General features: G+C 41.9%; 2 protein-coding genes across 3 annotated transcripts in view; one reads left to right on the top strand and one right to left on the bottom strand.

Annotated features, from left to right (window-relative positions):
- The window catches only part of BCO1 (beta-carotene oxygenase 1), a 145,776-nt gene that overhangs the window by 70,370 nt on the left and 51,441 nt on the right, over positions 1 to 23,965 (bottom strand). The window contains exon 2 of one of the 2 annotated variants that reach the window (XM_048816584.2): positions 2,094 to 2,166. The exons of the other annotated variant lie outside the window; for it this stretch is intronic. The gene's annotated coding sequence lies outside the window, so the exon portion shown is untranslated. The remainder of the gene's footprint in view (positions 1 to 2,093; positions 2,167 to 23,965) is intronic. 2 annotated transcript variants of the gene reach the window in all.
- The window catches only part of PKD1L3 (polycystin 1 like 3, transient receptor potential channel interacting), a 72,594-nt gene that overhangs the window by 1,529 nt on the left and 47,100 nt on the right, over positions 1 to 23,965 (top strand). The window contains exons 2-11 of the mRNA XM_075118447.1: positions 2,906 to 3,067; positions 7,653 to 7,838; positions 10,140 to 10,250; positions 12,569 to 12,716; positions 15,047 to 15,267; positions 16,586 to 16,990; positions 18,814 to 18,912; positions 20,270 to 20,337; positions 22,877 to 22,994; positions 23,718 to 23,925. Coding sequence (XP_074974548.1) covers positions 2,906 to 3,067; positions 7,653 to 7,838; positions 10,140 to 10,250; positions 12,569 to 12,716; positions 15,047 to 15,267; positions 16,586 to 16,990; positions 18,814 to 18,912; positions 20,270 to 20,337; positions 22,877 to 22,994; positions 23,718 to 23,925 — 1,726 coding nt within the window. The remainder of the gene's footprint in view (positions 1 to 2,905; positions 3,068 to 7,652; positions 7,839 to 10,139; positions 10,251 to 12,568; positions 12,717 to 15,046; positions 15,268 to 16,585; positions 16,991 to 18,813; positions 18,913 to 20,269; positions 20,338 to 22,876; positions 22,995 to 23,717; positions 23,926 to 23,965) is intronic.

Below are 23,965 nucleotides of genomic sequence, written 5' to 3'. Positions count from 1 at the left end.
ACTGAATGCATCCGATGAAGTGAGCTGTAGCTCACGAAAGCTTATGCTCAAATAAATTTGTTAGTCTCTAAGGCTCCACAAGTCCTTCTTTTCTTTTTGTGAATACAGACTAACACGGCTGCTACTCTGAAACCTGTCACATTGCAATACATATAACTACTATTGTTATATGGACCCTATTTGGAAGACCTTACTGAGGTCCTATTCAAGCTGATGGCCCATTTTAAACACGCTCACATATCCACACTCATGTAGACAAGAAAGACCATCTCAAACACAAGCCAGGACCTAATTTAATGGCTAGGGCAGGAAACTGTAAGCAAGGAAACCTGAGTTTTATTCATAGCTCTGTTACTGATTTTCTGTGTGACCAGGGGTAAAATCATTTTATCTCTCTCTGCCTTAGTTTTCCCATCTATATATTGGGGATAGAAACAATATTTAATATCTACTGTCCCAAAAGCTATAGGAATGTTATGCTTGTAACAGAAAAAAAACCCCAATGTCATGCTTGCTTTCTGCTTAACTCATCTCAAATGACTGCAGGGTTGTTCATCAGTTGTAATAATGGGCTAAATCCTGCTCTCCGTAACTCCAGTGTAAATCCATTGTAGACTTGCTCTATACTATAAAGTTAGAGAATGGAATTAGTCCATTAGTCACTGGTATAGCAGAGCAGAATTTTGCCCTTTTTTATCGATATATATACACATGATATATACATATACACACACAAACAAGGTAACTGAGTGAAATTTAAGGGCCTGTGATGTGCAGGGAATCAAATTAGATGATCAAATGGTCCCTTCTGGCCTTAAACTCAATGAATTTATGAATGAATATACATGATCCAGTACCTAAATGCGATGCAAAAGGAAACATTTCCTCAGTGAAAATCACTGAGACTTGGAAGACTCTGTTGTGAAAGGTGCTAAGCATTTAAAAATACAATTTTAAAAGAATACATCCAGAGTCTCTTTCCAGGTCTTCATCCCCCACCTCTTCCAATGGCACAAGCCGAGCTCTGTAATGTACTAACAATAAATTCCATAGGCTTTTCAGGAATAGGGTGACCAGATAGCAAGTGTGAAAAATTGGGATGGGGGTAGCAGGTAATAGGCACCTATATAAGAAAAAGCCCTAAATATTGGGACTGTCCCAATAAAATCAGGACATCCAATCACCCTATTCAGAAACTGCATATGAGCATTTCCATCAAAATGCAGCTTTATATAAGTTTGTCTGACCAATACTGGTGTTTCTCCCCTCAGTCATGTTTATGAGAATGTATTCTTATTTAAATGGCGATATAATAGACTAGAACCCCCAGTCCACCTTGTGTGTCCATGGACCCCTGAGACATAGGGATTGGCACAGGTTGAGCGGTGCATTTTTGTGGGTGTCCTATGTTAAAATGTTGGAAGCACCTCACTGTTAATATTATTATAACTCTAATCCAAGGACAATTCAGACACATCTTGCAGTGGCTTGAATTTCCATGGACTCAATACCTGCTCAGGAGGAAAACCTGAATCTCTGTCAGAACAACATGCCTACATTACTCCAGCATAAGCATTTGAGAGGATATACAATGTTGGTGATATTGACAATAGCCCACATCTCCCACGAGGTGTGGCTTGAGCCTCTTCGTTGGAACTCACTACTTGGAGTGGCTGTTCCCCTCTCCTCTTATGGTTTGGGTTCTGGGTTCTTTTTTGTGATACTTGGTTTCTCCCTCCAAGGTGACTTCCTCATTGTGCTGAGATATAAAAGGGTGCTGTCCCTTGGGAAACTGAATAAGTTGCCACTGCTGGCAAGGAGTATAAAACCCAGTATACAGGAAACAACAAAGTACATCAATATAAACCCCAGCAAAAAATGCCACCAAAACCAACAGTATAACAAAGGTGAACGTTCCTGGGAGCAGGAAATTAGGATCTGGGGAAGGAAAGTGTTAGGATTAATTAACAAGTAGTAAAAACATCACCAAATTTCTCACCTCCCACCTCTTCCCAACCCCCAGCTGCCCGCATGAGGGGTTGCTGCAGCACTGAGAATGTTGGCTGGTTTAAACAAAAAAAGGATCCTCTTACAGTGTCTTTGCCTTCAGTTGGAGCAAGGGCCTCTCCTGGCTCCCTGGGCTGCAGTCTTGTGTATGGTGACCACCTTTGTTAGATGGAGGAAAACAACAAGAAAAATAAGGCACAGTGCTTTATTTTAAGGGATATTTTAGGGAAACACCATTTCCCTTAGCATATCACAGATTTTTCTCTCAAGTGTACATTTCTACTGCCCTCAGTATGATATAATGCAATTATCATGCTTCAATTTAATGTTTAAAATGGTACTTACAATACATATCAATAAATCTTAAAATCAGTGACAGGTGGTCACCCTCAAAGGGACAAACCAATGAAATACGGGATGGTCCCTGAAAATAAGGGATGGTTGCTCAACTTACTCGGCTGGCTCTCGGTAGCCGAGTCAGGTCTCTGCCACTCAATGCTGGTCTCTGCAGGGCTGGAACTGCCTGACCCATGCCCTAGATCCCACAGAAGTTCAAAGACTCTCTTTGTGGGGAAGGGGAGTTACTCAGAGACTGATTCTGAACTGTTCTGCTTCTCTCTGAGCTGCTCCCAAACTCCAAATTGAAACAAAAACATGCCTTTATATCTCTGAGTCAGGCCGTCCTCTCCCAGAGCAGATGAGCATCCCTGACTGCTTGACCCTATCACCTCCCTACTGACCTAAGCAGGAGTTTCTAGTCCATTCTGTCCCAAATCCAGACTCTAGTAGTCTTAATTGTTGTAGTCTAGACTCTGGAGGCTCAGTCCAGAGTTCCAGGAGCTGGCTAATTCCAAGTGATGGTTACAGACATTTTTGATGTGGTTTACTTTGTTCACAGGATCATTGATTTGGTTGGACACTTCAAATATAAGCTACAGCAACTGGCACGAGGATCAGCCGTCTCTCTTAGCCAATTGTGGGTACATCCTGAAGAATGCTGGCTACGAATGGGGCATGACAGAAAACTGCAGTCAGGAGTTTGACTTCATTTGTGAATTTGGTAAGGTGCACAGCAGATGGTGCTAGAACTTAGCATGCTGCATTTCAGGCAATGTTTAATTCAGCCAGGATTCATTAAAAGTCATCATTCAGTAAATAAATATCAAGCTTATTTAAAAAAAAACATAAAACCCAGGCAGCTGTCCCCTTTGCCTATCTGCTGGCAGAGGGAAAGATCCAGAGAGGGGTTGAGCACCAGAGTCAATGGGAGTTGTGGGTACTCAGCACTTCAATGGTACAGGTTCTAATCCCGACAAAGGAAGTGGTTGTTGTATGATATGGATCTTGATTGCAACGAGGGGCAAGGATGGGACTACCCAAGTCATTTCCACATGTGCCCAAAGCGAAGAATAGAAGCAGGTTCCAGAGATGAAAGGCCACTGCATTCGCTCACTAGGCAACTAGTGACTGGTTAATTTGGTCTCTAAACTCATAGTAGTAACTGGAAATCATTATCTGAGCATGTTCCTCTTGTCTTCTCTCATACCACATCTCCTGTACAGCACTGCAGCCTGCAGTTTCCCCTAAGGTAAGGAGAGGGACTAGACCCAATAGTCCCCTCTGGCTCTCCAGCAGGAGACCAAACAAATGTAGCCTGTGGTGCCTAATATTACCACCCAGGTAAATCCTGGCTTGGATCCAGCAGCCCTGGAATGGAGTGCTGACTATACTAGTTCATCCAATATACACACCCACATATAAGGAGAATTTGTGCTTCTCATCGGTTTCATGTGAATGAGGCATTTTAAGCTGCTCATTTGCATAAACTAGAGCTAAGGTCACAGGATCTTAGTATTATTCAAGATAGTTAAGTCCAAAGCAGACTGCGAGGAGTTAGGGGGGGATCTCACAAAACTGGATGACTGGGCAACAAAATGACAGATTAAAATTCATTGATGATAAATGCAAAGTAATGATATTGGAAAAAATAATCCCAACTATACACATATAATGATGGGTTCTAAATTAGCTGTTAGCACCCAAGAAAGAGTTCTTGGAATCCCTGTGGATAGTTTTCTGAATATTTCTGCTCAGTCCACAGCAGTGGTCAAAAAGGCTAACAATGTTAGGAACTATTAGGAATGGGACAGAAAATAAGACAGAAAATATCAGAATGCCATTATATAAATCCATGGTGCACCCACACTGCTTTTGAATACTGTGTCCAGTTCTGGTTGCCCCATCTCCAAAGGATTTAATGAAACTGGGAAAAGTTCAGAGAAGTGCAACAATGATGATCAAGGTTATGGAACGGCCATAAAGGAGAGACTAAAAAGGATTAGGGCTGTTCTACTTAATAAAAGAGACAACTAAGGGGGGGTGGATTATGATACAGGCCTATAAAATCATGAATGGTGTGGAGAAAATTAATAGAGAAGTGTTATTTACCCTTTCCCACGCTACAAAAATGTAGGGTCACCCGAGGAAATTAATAGGCAGCAGGTTTAATACAAACAAAAGGAAGCATTTTTTCACACAACGCACAACTAACCTGTGGAACTCATTGCCATGGAATGTTGTGGTGGCCAAAAGCATGACTGGATTTTAAAAAGAACTGGATACGTTCATGAAGGATAGGTCCATCGACGGCGAATAGCTGAGATGGTCAGGGATGCAACCCTACGCTTAGGGCAACCCTAAACCTCTAACTATCAGAGGCTGGGAGTGGAAGACAGGGGTGGATCACTTCAGAAGTGCCCTGTTCAGTATACTCCCCCTGAAGCTCTGGGCTACTGTCACAGAAAAGATATTGGACAAGATGGTCTGACCCAGCCCGGCAGCTCTTTTGCAGCAGAGTCTGGTTGCAGGTTGACTAATATACAGTCTCTGAATCCAGTATTCAGGCAGAGGCTGCAACAAGCTCAGTATTTTATGTATTGAAAATTAAAACAGGAATTTTTATTTACAACCAGAATTATCACCTCTCTCTTTGGAAGGAAGTCACTGTTCATTACCACAGGGCCTAATCCAAAGCCCTTTAAAGTCAAAGGGACTCTTTCCACTGATTTCGCTGCAATGGGGTTTAGATCAGACCTTTAAAGAGCAATATTAGGGTTCAAAACGGATTAATAACAATGGGTTCCCTTACATTATTTGAAGCATAGAAACTCCTGGCATCAATCAACCATTTCAGAGACCGATCCAAATCACTGACTTGTTTTCAATATCTCCAGTCCATATCCACCAAGGCACAAATAAACTTCACTAATAGTTAGAGCAGGGGAGTGGGAGAGAGAACTATGTTCTTTTACCAGTTCTGCATGCTCTGAGTCTGGTCCTATGTCCACGGAGGTCAATGGCAGTCTTTTCATTGGCTACACTGGGTGTTGGCTTGAGCCCTATGTGATCTTTAGCCGCTCACATAACCGCATTGTACGTCAGTTTGCCCAGGTGTAAAACGGGAATCACAGTATTTAGTACCCGCCTCACAGGGCTATTGTACGGGTTGAATAATACTTCTAATATGCTTGAATCCTCAGCGTGAATGTCTCTAAGGTCTAACAATCTAGTATAAGTGATCCTGTGACTAGATGTTCAGATACAATGTTGGCAAGTGCAGTATAAAAGCACAGATAGATAGATGGACTTGTAACTAAGCTTTCCTCCCTTCTGTCGTTCTTCCCAGAACTTTTCATGCTTCTCTGTCTGCAGTTAGAGCTTCACAGACCTTGTGGAATTTATTCTTTCCATTTCGCTGTTAGATGCATAATAAACCATAGCACCATACTGTAGTCAAAATACACATTTCTAAACAGATTTTGAATGGATAGTGTTAGTCAATGCGTTACCTGGGGAGGTGGTGGAATCTCCTTCCTTTGAGGTTTTAAAGGTCAGGCTTGACAAAGCCCTGGCTGGGATGATTTAGTTGGGGATTGGTCCTGCTTTGAGCAGGGGGTTGGACTAGATGACCTCCTGAGGTCCCTTCCAACCCTGATATTCTATGATTCTATGAATTAATCCTACTTTTTTAAAGCATAAATGCCATGCAAAAGTTGCTGAGGGAGCAGCTATAATGACAACATTCTTTGTGGAAGGAAAAAAAAAAGCACTAGATAATAACCCCAATTAGAATTTGACAGCAAATTATGTTACAAGCTTATTTAGACAGCTCTAATCTGTAATCTGGTCATGTTGCTATAGATACAGCTAGGCTTAGATTTAGCCATTAAATAAGGATAGCATACAATTACCACAGTGTGCACACACTGGCACTGCTAATTAAGGCTTTCAAGAGGAATGGTCACAGTTCCATTGGAGAACGATGTACTTAAATCTGGGGCAATTGAAACAATGTTCTTCTGTGGCTCCCATAAGTGACACCAAGGGTTTTCAGGCATCTTCTTTCTTAAATAATTCAGGTCACTGGAAGAATCCTAGACAGTTATCATCTTGCCCCTCAAAGAATAAGGTATGTGTGTTTAGGGGCATGATCTTGCTATGTTTACTCACCCACACAGTCCCACTGAAGTCAATGGGACTTCACATGTGAGTAAGGGGTGCTCCCATGAGTAGGCTGCAGTCAAGCCCGCTATTGAATAAGTAGGCTTTTCTCCTGGGCAGCTTCCTGAGCCTAAAGCAGATCACACATCACCTCGGGGCTGTTTCTGATCTTATAAGTAGCCTGAAACCTTTAACTTTTAAATGAAAAATTTTTGAATGAATTTTTTTTCAACGTTCTTCATTTTTAATTCACTTTTAATTTTTTAAGAAATGAAGTCTGTAAAAATGTTCTTTTTTTGGTTTTCAAAACCAAAAAAAAAGATGGTTTTTGTTCTTTGCCTCCTCCCCTTTTCCTCTCATTTTCCCCATTTTCTTCTTGTTTTTCTTAGTTGTTGTCATTGTTCTACTGGGTGAGAAGAAAAAAGGGAGAGAAAGGGGGAAAACAACAAAAACTGAAAATTTTTGGTTTACTTTTTTTGTCAAAAAAACCCAGACATTTCAATAAAATGAACTCAAAACAAAAGGCATTATTCATTAAAAAAACTTGATGAAAAATTACAGCCAACTTTACCTTTTTGTTTTCTATCCCAGTGTCACTTAAACTTGTTTTTTTTAATACACACACTCTGCAGAGCCTTCCATCCCTCACTTCCTTCATATTGCAAATACAGCTTTTTGCTCATTCTAAGAGGCATTGAGGAGCCAGCATGCTAACAGTTGAGACTAGAGCAAGAGCTGATCAAAAAAGGGGGAGGGGGAGGGAACTGCAGTTTCCCCCAGCCCCCCGCCCCCATTTTTTCAGAAATTCACAGTTCTTAAACATTTCAACCAGCTCTGTAGTTGTTCAAAAATGGAGAAAGTTTCATGAAAATTCCATCTGCATTCCTCCCCTTTTTAAAAAATGTTGCAATTTTGTCAACATTTCAAAATTCAAAAAAAACCAACCCCACTTCAAAATAACTTTAGTTGAGACCCACCTTCAGGATTCACCTTGGGGGGTCTCATTTCCTGGGCAGGATAAGACAACACAGATTCCTGGTAGCGGAGAAGCTGTTCCTAGTCCCTGTGGCAGAGGATGAAAATAGGGCAGAGCCTGCACTGTATATCCTTGTCTGAGATGACATCTGCTCTTCCTTTTCCATCAGAATCTGGCCACAGCATTGCTTGTGATAATTTCAATGCCACCATGCAATGTGGATCAGGAGAAGTCATTCAGATTGCTGACAGTTTCTATGGGCGGAAGACCCCTCACTACTGTATATTGGAGACTCCCCTCCAGTTTGACATGGAAGAGGATTGTAGCTGGACCAGTGTCAAGGATGAAGTAGCAGGTAAATATCTCATTGCAGCATTTGTCAGAGTTCTACAGTAAACACTACAATGTGTGGTACCTAAAACAACTTACCTTGCTTTATTTCAATGGATGTTCATGGGTCAAATTCTGCTCACAGTAACACCAGTGCAAGGCCAGAGTTGAGTTTTATATTAGTGTTAGTGACAGCAGAATTTGGCCTATTAGTGGCAAATAAAAACTACATATATGCAAGCTTGATTCTAGCTGCCTTCTCCTATATAGCCCATTGTCCAGTGGTTTCAGCCACTAATCTAGGATTTGGGAGATCTGGATTCATGTCCCTATTCTGCCAGAGGCTTCCTGTGTGACCTTGGGCAAGTCACTTGACCTCTCTGTGCTTCAGTTTCACATTTGTAATGGTACTTTTCTGCCTCACAGAGGTGTTGTGAGGATAAATACACTAAACATTGTGAAGACCTGATGCTGTACTGATGAAAAACCTCTATACAGAAGCCAGGTGTTATTACGATTCAGCTGTGCACTTCTTATGTTTTTAGCTTTACTCGTTTTTTCACAGCATGATCAAAAGCTTTCACTGTCATTTCATTGCAGTTTTCTCAGCAGAATTTATGTTCATGCCTTGTTCCTTCTTTCTATCAGACTAAGATTTTATGGAACACATTTAATTGTTTATTGCTAAGGCAGAGCCCAGTGGCAGTTGAAGTGAAACCTCATGGAAGAAAAGTACACGTATGTAGATGAAAAAGACTGGTATTTATCCACCAGATTTTAGGCTACAAAGTCTTCTATTCACTTGGGACTTTATTCATCCATTGTTTCCTTTGCACAAATCCCATTAAAGTCAATTTCTTCCCACATTTCTCTTGTCTCTCTGGCATGGAACCTGCATAATATCATTGACTCTAATTCATTGTTACATCTTTATGTTTATCTTTCCATCCTATTTAGGATGTCAATTTCATCTACTAAATACCTAAAAATTGGGTTCTACTTTATAATTGACACAACTATAAATCCAATGCACATCCTAGTTCCTTCCACTTTTGTAATAGTAATAAGGGTTTTTTTGCTGGTCTCCATCCAAAGCATGACTGATTCAAAAATCATGCAGCTTGTCTGATCATCTGTTCCTTATAGAATCATAGAATATCAGGGTTGGAAGGGACCTCAGGAGGTCATCTAGTCCAACCCCCTGCTCAAAGCAGGACCAATCCCCACTAAATCATCCCAGCCAGGGCTTTGTCAAGCCTTAAAAACTTCTAAGGAAGGAGATTCCACCACCTCCCTAGGTAACGCATTCCAGTGTTTCACCACCCTCTTAGTGAATTTTTTTTCCCTAATATCCAACCTAAACCTCCCCCACTGCAACTTGAGACCATTACTCCTCGTTCTGTCATCTGCTACTACTGAGAACAGTCTAGAGCCATCCTCTTTGGAACCCCCTTTCAGATAGTTGAAAGCAGCTATCAAATCCCCCCCTCATTCTTCTCTTCCACAGACTAAACAATCCCAGTTCCCTCAGCCTCTCCTCATAAGTCATGTGTTCCAGTCCCGTAATCATTTTTGTTGCCCTCCACTGGATGTTTTCCAATTTTTGCACATCCTTCTTGTAGTGTGGGGCCCAAAACTGGACACAGTACTCCAGATGAGGCCTCACCAGTGTCGAATACAGGGGAACGATCACATCCCTCGATCTGCTGGCAATGCCCTACTTATACATCCCAAAATGCCATTGGCCTTCTTGGCAACAACGGCACACTGTTGACTCACATCCAGCTTCTCGTCCACTGTAACCCCTAGGTCCTTTTCTGCCCCTCTTTTCCCCATTTTTCCATTACAGAACTACGTTTGGTCATTTCCTTTCACCACTTCCACAACATGAGTGTAAGGTTCTGTCTCAGGCATTTAAAGTCCTTCTCTCTGGATTTACATATTATCTGTGTAAACTGGTTTCTGAATATGTATTAGACAGACTCTCCACTGAGTCCCTTGTTGGTCCATATAGCTATATTTTTACTAGTTGCCAATTCTAAATGTTGGGCTGTTGCTGAGATTCTGGGCCAGACAAAATCAAAACTAGTTCTATCCTTCTTAACTTTGTTTTTTGTTTGTTAAGCACTTCAGTGCTTTTGAAAAGCAGCCAGTTAACTACATAATGAAGTAAAAAGTAAAATGGGACTTTGCTCAGAAACCGATGGCATGAAAATGCCCCTTTTTTACTTCAATACCTACCTTTTCTTTGAGTTGTTGTGAAGTTTAAAGTTTCGTACTTTAATATATCAAATGCCAGTGCACATGAAACTGTGATGCCTTCCAGGGCAGTGCCACGGACTCCAGGCATGCCAGGTGGCATCAGACGGGACCTTCTTTGGAGATCCTTGTCCTACATTGGGGAGCTACTTGTCTGTTCAATATCACTGCATGGAAGGTAAGTATTAAAGTTGTAGCCATAGTGCCCATGTACAATGTTTTAACATTGTGACTGGTGACATATCTCCTTAAAATAGCTTTAGAAGTTAGAGACAGGTCTGAACCAAGAATATCAGTCATGGATCTGAAATTCCCCAGTGTCTGAGGAGGTTCAGATCCAGCATTCAGGTTGGGATCCATCACACAGAGAAAGCCCCAAGTGGAGAAGTTCAGGTCCAGACCAAAATTTCCCCCAAATCCCAGGGGTTCCAATGGTGCTGTTCCAAATTCAGGTCCAACTTTAAAGGCAGACATTTGCTTTCTTTTATAATTTAATTATATGTGTGTGAGTGAACTCAGTACTTGTGAAAGATGCTGGCATGTTAGCAGTGGATATTTTAATATATCCACATGTAACCCTTCTGCCAATGGCATCAGCACCAACAAGGGCCAGATCCTTATTTTAGGAGATTTTCAATAATTCCTTAATTCTTGGTTCAAGCCCCCATCCAGTAATCTGGGAACCTAAACCACTCTGGGGCCTTTGCTAGGCAAATCTGTACCCACGCTCAAGTACAGAGGTTTAAACAAATTAATTTTATTGGGGCCGGGGGAGAGAAAAGGAAAGTCCAGGTTGAACTAGGACAAATATTTCCAGTTCAATACCTTCCACCATCATTTACCTCAGGGTGTATAAATCACAGTCCCAAATAATTAGACCCTGAATGGTTGATGCAGTTTGTTCTGCCTCCCAGCCTCCCATCTCACTTTGTGGGTCCCCAACTTCCTCACTCATAGTTTGTGATTCCAAGAGTCCAGGAGGACAATCAGGGTCCCTATTTTGTAGGTAGCTCTCTGATTTCAGCAGCTAGGACAGGGAGACCTCACCAGAGTCACTAGGCTGACAGACTGTTACTATGAATTCCTCTGTTCCCGCTGTAGTGCATTCAACTACTCTCACTCTGTTGTGACCTACGGGGGAATGCAACTACTACTTTGCTCTGTCTGCTGCTCACGTGACCAAAACTGTTGCAGGGTTCTGACCTCTGCTTGCCACTGGCTAGACAACTGAAACCTCTGGTGATCTCTGCTCCCCTAAAGCAATTACAGCTCTTAGCTCAGCTCTTCTAGATATAAGGGGACCAGTGGTGTTATGAACCCCTCAGAATCCCTACCACTCAGGAACAATGCATTCTCTCTGCCCTTTCTCTCTGGCTTTGTCCAGGGCCTCTTACTGGACTAGGGTTGCCAACTCTGACTGAAGCTATTCTGGAAGATTTTTTCCCCCCAGCATGATGTAATGTCATTTTCTTAAAATATCCTATTAAAATCTTCTGGATTGCTTTCACTAGTCACGAGGAGATGGATACCAATTCCAGGAGACTCCAGGCCAATCCTGGAGGGTTGGCCAACTTATACCCCCACCTCAGAAAACATCACTTTCATCAGGATGACCTCATACCCAGTCATTGTCCAGGCTTTGCCCAGGGAGGCTCCCAACAGGGTAATCTCAAAAATATGGGCCCTAAGTACAAAACTTAGTCAAATTATATATCCCAGTGTCCCCAAACTACTTGCAGTTAATATGTAAATAAGATACTGCCTCGCACAGTTGACTCCCCTGGCTGTCCAGTTGATGACAGCAGAGAACAGAGTTGATAGTTAAATGAGGTACTGCCTCATTTAAACTCTCCTTGCTCTCCAGCAGATGCCATCAGAGATCTCACTCAGTTACCTCCCATCTCTGGTAGGTATCAAGCCACAGGGCTTACACAGAGAATAGGTGTAGCTGAGGCAGTAAATAGTACAAGTATCCTCAAAACTGCCTCAACAAAGTGGCTCAGCTGTGACAAAGAAGGGCTACTCCTAAATTTCCATGCCCATTCAATCCTTGGCCTCTCTGCTAAGAAGTTATCAGTTAGTGTGACACAGACACTTGTCCCCCCAGAACTGAAATGAGGCCACCAAACAGCCCTCAGATAGTCTTGAACTGGACTGGAGTAGGACCAGTGATCCAGAGGTGAATCTATAGCCTACTACCAGTGCCCTGAGCTACACAGTCCCCCAATTTTTTCTTCCTTCAGCTCCATATTCTCAAGGAAGGCTAGGCTGCAATAAGGATATGGCTAAATACAGATTAATTGCATAAGAAGAGTATGCTTAACAAGAAAGGTCACGTCAGATGACAGCTGTATAGGGCTTTGAATAAATACATATGACTAGGAATTTCAAGTATGTACAAAACACTCAAGAGTATAATTATGTTTCAACAAGAATCATGACAAGCAAAACCACGAGCAGGTGATGACGCTGTGCTCTGTGCATTATGTTTTACAGGTTTGCAGCTGGCCGTGACTGATACGTGCTTTATCTTTGAAAATATTACAGTTTCTCTGAAATGGCTACTCTCTCCCTATTCTGGCAACCTCTCCTGTATCATTAGCACTGGAGATGGACACACTATTGATCCCTATTACCCTCTAACGTAAGATGAAGATTTTGTACATGATTTTACAGAAAGGCTAAGGATTTTTTAGTTTTAGAGGTTTTGGGGGTATTTTGTGTTTCAAGTCACTTAAAATGAGACGCTGCAAATAAAGCAGTGACAGGACATGCAGGCAAGATGGGTGGATTGTGCTGTAACTTGCTTTGAAATTGTTAAAAGCAGCAATGCCTATTCTGCCAAGCTGCCAGGCATGATCTTTCATCTGCTCAGTATGAGTGAATTCCTTTTCCTTCCTAAAGTGAGCTTTAATGTAGATTCTGTACACACACAATTACTGAGAAACCTGTTGCCCTTCTAAGGAGAAACTGGCAAGGAGCTTAAGGCTAATATTTTGTTGTTTTTTTTCCAAAGAGTATTTTGCCATATTATTGAAAATGGTCCCATGGTGCTTTATTTTTCTTTATTTTTTTTCTAATTCCATGAAAACCTGGATTCTTCATTGCTGACAATTTTAAATCAAGACTGGATGTTTTTCTAAAAGCTATCCTCTAGGAATTATTTTGGGGAAGTTCAATGGCTGGGATTACACAGGAGGTTAGACTAGAGGGTCACAGTGGTCCCTTCTGGCTTTGGAATCTATGAACTTTTTCTTTTAACAACCAAATATTTTTCTGCAGTATTTGAAAATCACACCTTGCTGCATTGTTCTAGTGCAGGGAAATCCAGAGAGAGAAACAGCCTAAAAACTCATCCATCTACTTACAAATCCAAGATGAGCAAAATGAAAAAAACAAAGAGCAGAAAGGGCAAAAAGTAAAGTGGCTGTTCAATATTCTTTCAGTGTTAATAGCTTATGGTGTTATTAATGACACAGGTAAAGAGCTTTATAAAAAAAATAGTATTATTTTTAGCTTGACCGTGTCTCAGCAAGTGAACATTTTTTATTGTTACCTCATTCCCTCACTCCCCCACTAACCTGGTTTGTCTGTTTCTGCCACCCGTTGTGTCTTGTTTGACATCTAGACTGGGTGCGCTATAGGGCAGGGATTGTCTCCTAAGGCCATGTATTACTCAGAAAAAGTGGTCCAGCTGAGATTGTGCTTAACCCACCTCAGCTAATGCATGTTAGCTAAACCCTATCTAAACTCAACCTTTTTCATAGTCAAGATAAGACCTTTATTACATGTCTATACAATGCCTAACATAACTTGGCCCTGACCTTTGACTGAGCTTCCTAGGTGGTACTGTAATAAATAAATAGTTCATAAATAATGGTCCCAGGGATATTTATTTTCTGCATTTATTTGCATTCCATGGTTTATCTCACCTTCTTATTCTGCTGTGGGCTTTGAGCTGGGCTAGACAGCATGGGGAGAGATTTTCAGAAGCCCTTAAGGGAAGTAATTGGGACTTGTGATCCTAAACCCCTTAGGTGCTTTGGAGGCTCTCCCCTGTGTTATTACAAACCCCAGTGGCTACAGGAGCCTTTACTATAATAGTGTGCCTACCAATGATGCTGCTAGTAGAGCTGCAACAGTGTTAGCAATGAGGAGACATTTTTGCCAACAAATCCAAACTGTCATGAGCAGGGCATGGGCAGTCTGAGCTAGTGGCTGGAGCAGGAGTTGGGAGCAAGCTCAGGGCAGATATCAGGAGATCAGATTCCAGGGCAGACTGACAGTCAGGAGACGGGCAGGGTCAGGTTACCAGGAGATCAGAGTCAGACAGTAGGAGTAGGTAGCACCAGGGAAGCAGTCCTGGGAAGGGGAGGGGGCACTCACTTGAATGGACAACTTCCTATTCCTGGTTTAAATAGAAACAGGGAACCAATCAGGACCCCCAGCGTTCCACCAGTCAGATGGCAGCATTGGAGTCGTCTGTTGGAGTTCAGCTTTTAGTTCTGAGAACTTGTTAGCAAGTCACTGGGTGGCAGGTTGGAAGTTACTGGTGCCTGTGGACTGGGCTTCGAGACCCGCATTCCCCGACACAAGCATAGATAAGACCATGCTTAGGGAGAGAAAAATAGGCCAGCACTGGGATGATCTTGCAAGATGCTGAGTATCCTCAGCTCCCACTGACTTTAGCAGTAGGTTAAATATGGGGATGAAAAATTGGGAGGGAAGAAATGTAGTGTGACCATCCTCGACATACCGTGTTACAACATATGAGCTGGGGACAGAGAGACAAACTTAACCTTGGAATAATATGCAAGCAAAATAGGAATCGCTGTGGTTGCAGGAGATAACAATCTCCCTTAGAGCCATAATTCAGGAATGGTGGCCATTGCTTTCAGATCAGACAGCTATAAACCTCTCAATGCAACCTTCCATGACAATTGGATGTCCCGTTTGCATTTTAAGCTTGTCCAGCAATGTGACACACCAGTATATCTCTCCTGGAGAGTTTACTGTCTTCGTGGAATGCACAACCAGTGAATGGCACGTCACAGCACAAAAACTGGTGACAGTTCAGGATAAGATGGACCAGCTCAGCATTACTGGGTGCTACAGCAAGTATGAATCAGGAAACAGTTCTCACTGCAGGACCCTGTACGGGGAGATGTTATGGATCCAAGTTGAACTTAATGGAGGTGAGAGTAATCAGTTTGCACAGTTAAGTGGCAGGTTCAGTGGGTACAAGCAGAATCTCCACTAAGCAAATCTGTATTTCTTTAAATGAAAGCTTTCACTAAATGTTAACTTTTTCAAACTAACTTCACCGCATCCCCGTGCTATGGAGTCTATGTTATAGCTTCTGCAACATTTCAGATGTGAGCACAAACCTTTTTCTCTTCTGGATATGTCTGACAATCAAGGAGCACACAGGCCTAAAGAATATACCCTGCTCTTATTGGCACTGTGTTTAATAGTTAGAGCAGGGGCACTGGGAGTCCCATTCCTTGGTTTCTGGCTCTGCACAGACTCATGTGGCCTTGAGCAAGTCACATAACCTGGCTGTGCCTCAACTGCCCATCTGCATAAAAAATATAGCAATATTGACCTACCTCCGATGGAGGTTGTTAGGATTAATTCATATTTGTAAAGCATTCTGAGAACCTTGGGGAAAGCTGCTAAATAACTGCAAAGGATGATAATTATTATATATTAGAGCTGGGTGAATAATTCATTACAAATCACTTATTAGATGAATTTGTCACAAAAAGACCGATTTTTCTCAAATCATAGAATCATAGACTATCAGGGTTGGAAGGGACCTCAGGAGGTCATCTAGTCCAACCCCCTACTCAAAGCAAGACCAATCCCCAACTAAATCACGTGTTTGTTCAAAATTATTTATGGAATAATTTCTATAAATGGTTCTTGGTCTGCAGCTTGTGTTGAACATTTTCAATAATCAATATTTATGCTGTTTTGACTGGACACATAGTGCTTGATCCTGCCAGAGAGCCGGGTGAACACTCTGGCTCCAATCCAGCAAGGCACATAAGCATGTGCTTAACTTTAAGCACAAGTCCCACTGAAGTCAACAGGAATACTCAGAGCCTTAAAGTTAAGCATGTGCTTAAGTGCTTTGCTGAATCAGGGCCAAAGTGCTCAGCATCTTGCAGGATCATGCCCCATGGCACGTCTCTAGTCCTTAACTGGGTGTTCAGACCTCTTAGAATAAGGCTTCTAGTCTACATGCTCGTGATTAAGAATTCAATATTATTTGCTTGAATTTTGTTGTTTCACCTTACATTTCTTCCTTCATTTGTTAGAATAATCATAAAAAGCAACCACAAAAGGAGCACAAAAACAGATGAAGTGAATGAATTGAAAAACTGAGATGAATGTTTGCAGAACATTGTTGCAATAGTTGCCCAGCTTGGTTATTTATGCCCCTGAATGTGACACGGAACAGGTAGAGTTGGATGATCTGGGACTAAGTTCTGAAATCCTACTTTCCAGGTGCTGGAGTGACCTACACTGTAACAGCTGACAACACAACTCTGATTGACTCCAGCGCAAAGGAAGGAATTGTCCCTCACAATCTGACGCTTGATGGTACCTCTCAGCAGCTGATTGGCCCAGGGGTGCATCAACTGGAAATTCTGGCAACCAGCAACACAACAACGTCCGAGATTTCTGAAAGCATTGTTGTTCATTTAGTTGAACCTATATCCAGTCTTCAGGCTGCATTAGCCTCTCACACACTGGAAATGGGAAAAGACCTGGAAATAAATGTCTCTGTGGCTCATGGTGCACCAGATAAGCTGAAGTTTGAGGTGGTCGGGTCTAATGAAACTTACTCTCACCAGAAAGACAGCCCTAAAGGAGAACCTAGAATATACAGTATTCCTGTTCATTCTGAAGGTACAGCTCACTAGCATGTTACTTTTTCCCGTACACAAAGAGTTTGAATTTTTTTTTTTACTTTAGATTAAGGAAAGCAAGAAAGAACAAAAGTCAAAGCTCCATGCGAAAGAGCAGTGTCTGTATCTCCTTTGCAACAGGCTGCAGCAGTTCTGAGAACAAAATAGCGGCTGTCTCTGCACACAGACTAAGTTCAGATAGACGGAAAGGTGTCCTACATAGAAAACACGAGCATCGCCGTTTCAGAGCTATATAGGCCACATAGCAGATACTGTATTTTTTTCTCTCCTTTAATATTTCTTTATAATTCTTTAAGAAGGCAAATCAATAGTTACTGTCAAGTCTCAGTTTGACAAGAGGTTTATTGTGTGTCTGTAAGCAGGGTGGGACATGCAGCTTGTTGCGCTCTCTGTGTGGCTGCTGTGCAGTTACATATTTTCTGTTTTCACTTCTTTGATACAAGCAGTTATTTTTGTGCAGCCTAAAGGCTCAGGGCCAGTTCTATACCAGTGTGACTCCAATGATTTGACTGGTGTCAGGTCAATGCAAACTTGGTGTAACAAAGTGGAGAACTGGGCCTTCAGTCTTTTATTTTTCTAACAGATACAAGATCCAACACTTAGCAGCTGTGTCTGCCCATGAGCATTAGTGCCTGGTAATGACCAGAGCTGGGCTTTCTGGCATTGCAAGCCATTGTACACCAGGCTTCGTATCATGACAGTGGTAGCACAACTTTCAAACTCTTGATGTGAGTCAGTGCAGTTAAAGTGTTCTGCCTGGTACCTGGAGTTTGGAGGGGGCCCCACAGTATCTGCAAGGCAAATGAGGGGCACACACTGTGCAAGCACATTTCTCTGGGAGAGTGAGGGGACAGTCCTAACAGACTCGGAGTGAGACTTGAGGCAGAAGCCACATTGTCTGGATGGAGTTGCTCTGATGTGAGTCGTCTTGGACTGGCAATCACACTGGAAGGGTTGTTGTTGGCCCTGACTCCAGATATTCTGTCTCCCTCGTGGGGGTATTGTAAAAAGCTGCAAGTGTAACACTCACCCACTCACTGTAGTGCTCTCTCCCCCTCTAGTGGTGGCTGGGCCACGCATAGAGGTTGATAAGTCTGCCACAGCTTGGTGAACAGTAAATTTTGCCTTTTAGCTCAGGCAGGAGAAGCTTATGCTTTTTAGATTCAGAGGTCACAGGTTCAATTCCCACTGCTGCTTACTCACCCAGAGGCAAGGTGTTAACAGAACCCTAGAATCTGGGTTCAGAGTAGCAGCCGTGTTAGTCTGTATTCGCAAAAAGAAAAGGAGTACTTGTGGCACCTTAGAGACAAATAAATTGGTTAGTCTCTAAGCTGCCACAAGTACTCCTTTTCTTTCTAGAACCTGGTGGAGTTTGGGATCCAGTGAAGTTCAGTTTGGAAGCAGGCAGGTTACATTGTTCCTGGATTTGTTAACAATACCCTGGGATAGTAGGTGCTGAGCTGTTTTCTGGATTTGAAATTGGTGTAAATAAGACTGTAGTTGGAGGCTCAGAAGAGGGACAGAAGAAAGAGTTCTTTCCTCTGGAGCTAATTTGACTGAATTTTATGGGCCAATAATTGTAATTCTTGTAAAATCCCAAGAGCTCAATGATCAAATAACCCCTAAATAACTTATTTTAAAGAGGTAGTTTATTCCAGTATTGCCTAGTAATTCACAAGGGAGGAAGAGGATTTCTTCGTGAAGGCCTGGAACACAAAGTTGGAGATTATGACTCAAACATGTAGGTCTAGTGCACTGCTGCTGCTAATGCCCAATCTACGTTTGGCACCCTGTCCTTCCTAGGTACGTTTGTGGTCAAGGTGCTAGCTTTGAATGCCTTCTCGAACATGAGTCTGGAGATTGGGAGCATCACCGTATTGGCCAACAATTCTCTTAAAGAAGGTAAGAATGCTTACCTAACACTGCTGTCTGCAGTCATATTCTGTGACCCTTGCAATAAATCAGTTCACTGCACTGAGTGTTTGCATGGTCTGCACATACGACTCTAATAATTGCTTCCCTCCAGAGCCAGTGCTGATAATCCTCTTGGACACTCTGGGGAAAGAAACCAGAGCCTACATATATACTAATTATATACTAATATATATACTACATATATACTAATCTCCGTAGAGAGGCAAGAGACTGACTAGGCATGGAGAAGTAAAAACATGCTCCTCACCCAGTTCAGGTGTCCCCTTATATAGGGGAGAAGGCATGTTGGCTACGCAATACAAGGAAGCCGACACTACTCATTCTGTTATTGTCTCATTCAGCCCCAGTTGCACTACAGAACCATTGGAAGTTTTGCCACTGACTTCAGTAGAGCAGGATCAGGCCCTATGTGAGAAAATGGACTTCCAAGGACTGTCCATTTTGCACCTCTTACCAGCTCTCAATTCACTTTAAAAATAAAGTGAGAGATACAAGAATGTATAACCATTCTCAAGTCTAAAAATCCTTTAAAAAAAAAAAAAGGCCAGTAGCTTCTTATTACTTCTGCCTAATGAAGAGAGCTACCCTGGCTTTGAAGTGGTCCCAGCTTGGGGTCTCTCCACATAAGGTTACACATTGCACATGTGCTGTCTGTGCTAGAAAGAATTAGCTATAGATGTGGCCTGTGAAATACCTCCAGATGTTGTGTAATACCTGAATCTCAGCATAACGTGAACTGCTGTTGACAAATAACATGCTGCTAGATAGTTCAAGTCACAGCTACATTCCTACTAGTGTAAAGATAGTGATACATTCGATCCCATGAACAAATGGGCTATTGTAATAACACTGAGCCCTTAATTTCCACTGTTCTTTCTCAAATTGTCTTTGCACCCCCACTTAGGCTGTAAGCTCTTTGGGGCAGAGACTCTCTCCTTGCTCAATGTTTTTACTTAGCACAATGGGATCCCAGTTCATCATTAGGGCTCCTGTGGATCATAATAATACAAATAAAGTTCTGATTTTTATTTCACTTGCACCAGTTTAACTCCATCAACTTCAATGAATTTACTCCTGATTTGCCCCACTGTAAGTGAGAGGAGAATCAGGATCCTCCTCTTTATATTAGTTGCTTGTTGTTATTATTTTGTCCATTGCAACATTTCTGCTTATCATAACCAGGGAGTTTGATTCCTGTAACCCTGACTTTCAGACAGATTGCAGGCAAATCATGATTTATTTAAGTCATAATGCTCAGTCACTGCTGTCTGGCAGCCTCACAAATGGCAGTAAAACATTCTGTTGTCTTTTTTATATTTAACAGATTTGTCTCAGAACAAAGGCAAATCCAAAGCAAACAGCCGAAAGACAAATGTGAGTATTGTTCAAAAGGTATAACCTTAGGTGGAAATGCTAAGAAATACCTCTTCATTGTTAAAGTACTTCCTGAAGAACATTTGCCACGCACATAATTATGAACCCGATTTTTCATGTTGCTGAGTACTATCAACTCCTGTTGACTTATTGGGGTTAAGAACATAAGACTGGCCATACTGGGTCAGAGCAAAGGTCCATCTAGCCCAGTATCCTGTCTTCTGACAATGGCCAATGCCAGGTGCCCCAGAGGGAATGAACAGAACAGGTAATTATCAAGTGATCCATCCCCTGTCGCCCATTCCCAGCTTCTGGCAAACAGAGGCTAGGGACACCATCCCTGCCCATCCTGGCGAATAGCCATTGATGGACCTATCCTCCATGAATTTATCTAGTTCTTTTTTTAACCCTGTTATAGTCTTGCCCTTCTCAACATCCTCTGGCAAGGAGTTCCACAGGTTGTCTGTGTGTTGTGTGAAAAAATACTTCCTTTTTTTGTTTTAAACTTGCTGCCTATTAATTTAATTTGGTGGCCCCTAGTGCTTGTGTTATGAGAAGGAGTAAATAACACTTCCTTATTTACTTTCTCCACACCAGTCATGATTTTATAGACCTCTATCATATCCCAATCTTATTACTGTCTCCTTATACAGCAGCCATTTCATACCCCTAGCTATTTTTGTTGCCCTTTTCGGAACCTTTTCTAATTCCAATATATCTTTTTTGAGATGTGGCAACCACATCTGCATGCAGTATTCAAGATGTGGGCATACCATGGATTTACATAGAGGCAATATGATATTTTCTGTCTTATTATCTATCCCTTTCTTTATGATTCCTAACATTCTGTTTGCTTTTTTGACTGCCACTGCACATTGAGTGGATGTTTTCAGGGAACTATCCACAATAACTCCAAGATCCCGTTCTTGAGTGGTAACAGCTAATTTAGACCCCATCATTTTATATGTATAGTTGGGATTATGTTTTCCAGTGTGCATTACTTTGCATTTATCAACACTGAATTTCATCTGCCATTTTGTTGCCCAGTCACCCAGTTCTGAGAGATCCTTTTGTAGCTCTTTGCAGTCTGCCTGGGACTTAACTATATTCAGTAGTTTTGTATCATCTGCAAATTTTGCCACCTCACTGTTTACCCCTTTTACTAGATAATTTATGAATATGTTAAATAGGACTGGGCCCATTACAGACCCCTGGGGGACATCACTATTTACCTCTCTCCATTCTGAAAACTGACAATTTATTCCTACCCTTTGTTTCCAATCTTTTAACCAGTTACAAATCCATGAGAGAACCTTCCCTCTTATCCCATGACTGCCTACTTTGCTTAAGAGCCTCTGGTGAGGGACGTTGTCAAAGACTTTCTGAAAATCTAAATATACTATATCCACTGGATCCCCCTTGTCCACATGCTTGTTGACCCCCTCAAAGAATTCTAGTAGATTGGTGTGGCATGATTTCCCTTTACAAAAACCATGTTGACTATTCCCCAATAAATTATGTTCATCGATGTGTCTGACAATTTTGTTCTTTTGTGCTTTACTATAATTTCAGTTGAGAAGCTTAGCACATCACATGACTGGGCCCTCTAAATCTGAGGCATTGCTACCTAGAATGTTAGATTAACATAGAACCCACACTGCATATCTTTGAGGCAAATACAGTCTTTAGATCTGTTCTAAAGCTCTTAGTAAAAGCAGGCCAATAAAAATAAACAGACTAGAAAACTCATTTCTCCCAATGACTGATCATGCTTGGACTGAAACCCTCTTACAGTTTTTTAAAAAGTCAACTAAATTTTTTTTTTAAAATCCAGCTTCTGAGAAGGTATTCATTAAATAGAATGTCCCAAATTTATTTTAATGCCTTTTTACATTGTTTCTGAAGGTTTTTCTGCTCCCCTGTTGATATTTATAAGGATCTTTTCAGCAAAGGAGAAGCTAACAGTCTACTGAGAGTAAAGGATGAAATTGATGATACCCTAAGTGCAGTCAAATTCACAACATTAAATGAACTGTAAAAACTAATTAAAATAATGGTTTTGTTTTCTTTGCAGTGTAATAATCTTAAGGGTTACTTGTAACGATAGCAAGTACAGAATTTCACACGGACATGATTTTCAAGACAACAGTATCCCTTAAAAACAGACTTCACTCAAAACAGAAACTATGTCAGAAGAACAGGAGACATTACTCGTCTTTATGACTAGAGCCATTATGTGTCAGAACGCTGAGAAAAAGAAAAACCACATCATTATTCATGTGTGACCTATTGTAAGAGGAAGGATTGTCTGGTGGTTACAAGCACAAGACTAGAAGTTGTGACATCTGGGTTCTAGTCTCAGATCTCCTATAGACTTTCTGTATGATCGTGGACAAACCATTATTTAAGCTGATTGGGGCCTAATTTTTTAGCCCTGGCTCTCTCTGCTAATAGCATACTGCAAATCCCTTTTTATTATTCATTATAAAATAATGAAAGGTTAGACAGCTGTTAACACACATTGCTGCTCTAATTGGTACTTTCACTTCTTGTTTAGGATGACAAAAGGAAAAATAAAATATACATTAAACCTAGTCGCCATGTGGATCCATTCACAACAGTTACCCTTGACTGGCCAGATGACAATGATAATTCTACCTTCACCTGGGCATGTGGTATGTGCAGTGCATGTTTTGACTTTTTCCTCCCATTAGCTAGCTGCCTAATGGTAAACTCACCATCATACTGGATGTGCTGTGCCAGTCTGACTGTAAGAGGGTATAGAACCCACCTGGCTTTAAACAAAAGCTACATGCTCGTTGTACGGTCAAAATATAAACCTTCATGCTAATTCCACAATACTACTACATGGACCCCAGTCTAATCTTCTCCCTAGGGATGGTTGCTCCTTGAGCTCCATCTCTCAAGATGTGTATCCCCAGCCCTGAGCCTCCTCAGCCGTGGATCTACTTCCACCTGACCCATATTCCGAGTCTTATGAACCCGCAAAAATTAACTGGCAGATCCCAGCAGAGTTCCAACACCTGACAGCAGAGGGTCAGTGCTGCCGGAGTATGATATCCCCTTTTTACACTGAGGAGAAGCAGGCCTGCTGCATCTGAAGCTGGGGGAGGCTTCGGTTTTTCTGCAGCAATGAAAAAGCATCAAGGTTTAAAATTGGACCGGGACTCAGGAGATCTGGGTTCTTTCCTCTGCCACTGGGCAGGTGGGCCACTCTGGTTAAGTCACTTCACCGCTTTGTGCCTCAGTTTCCCCATCTGTGAAATAGGGATAAAGAAGCTTGCCTCCCTTGTGAGGCATTTTGAGATCTACGGCTGAAAATCGCTACAGAAGAGCCAGATATTATTACCAACATTAAAAAGGAAATGTTTGTGCAGGGGCTTGCTGGCCTGGGTGGCAGGAATGTGTGCAGCAGCAAGTAATCCCCACTGACCAGAGCATGGCACAGATCCCGCCTTCCTGCCTGCCCCCACCAAACTCAGCGGTGACCCTGCAAGTGATAGTCAGAAACCATGGAAAAGAAGAGAAGCAGGACGAGCAATGTCTGTACGTGACTGCCAGACAAGAACTGCACCCAGAAATCAGGTCTGCCTTGGAACCGTAGTACTTATTCCCCATTATTATT

This window comes from Caretta caretta, chromosome 12, assembly GCF_965140235.1.
Source record: "Caretta caretta isolate rCarCar2 chromosome 12, rCarCar1.hap1, whole genome shotgun sequence".
Lineage (NCBI taxonomy): Eukaryota > Metazoa > Chordata > Testudines > Cheloniidae > Caretta > Caretta caretta.
The sequence above is the reverse complement of the archived record's forward strand: the minus strand, read 5'-3'. Positions and strand labels throughout refer to the sequence as shown.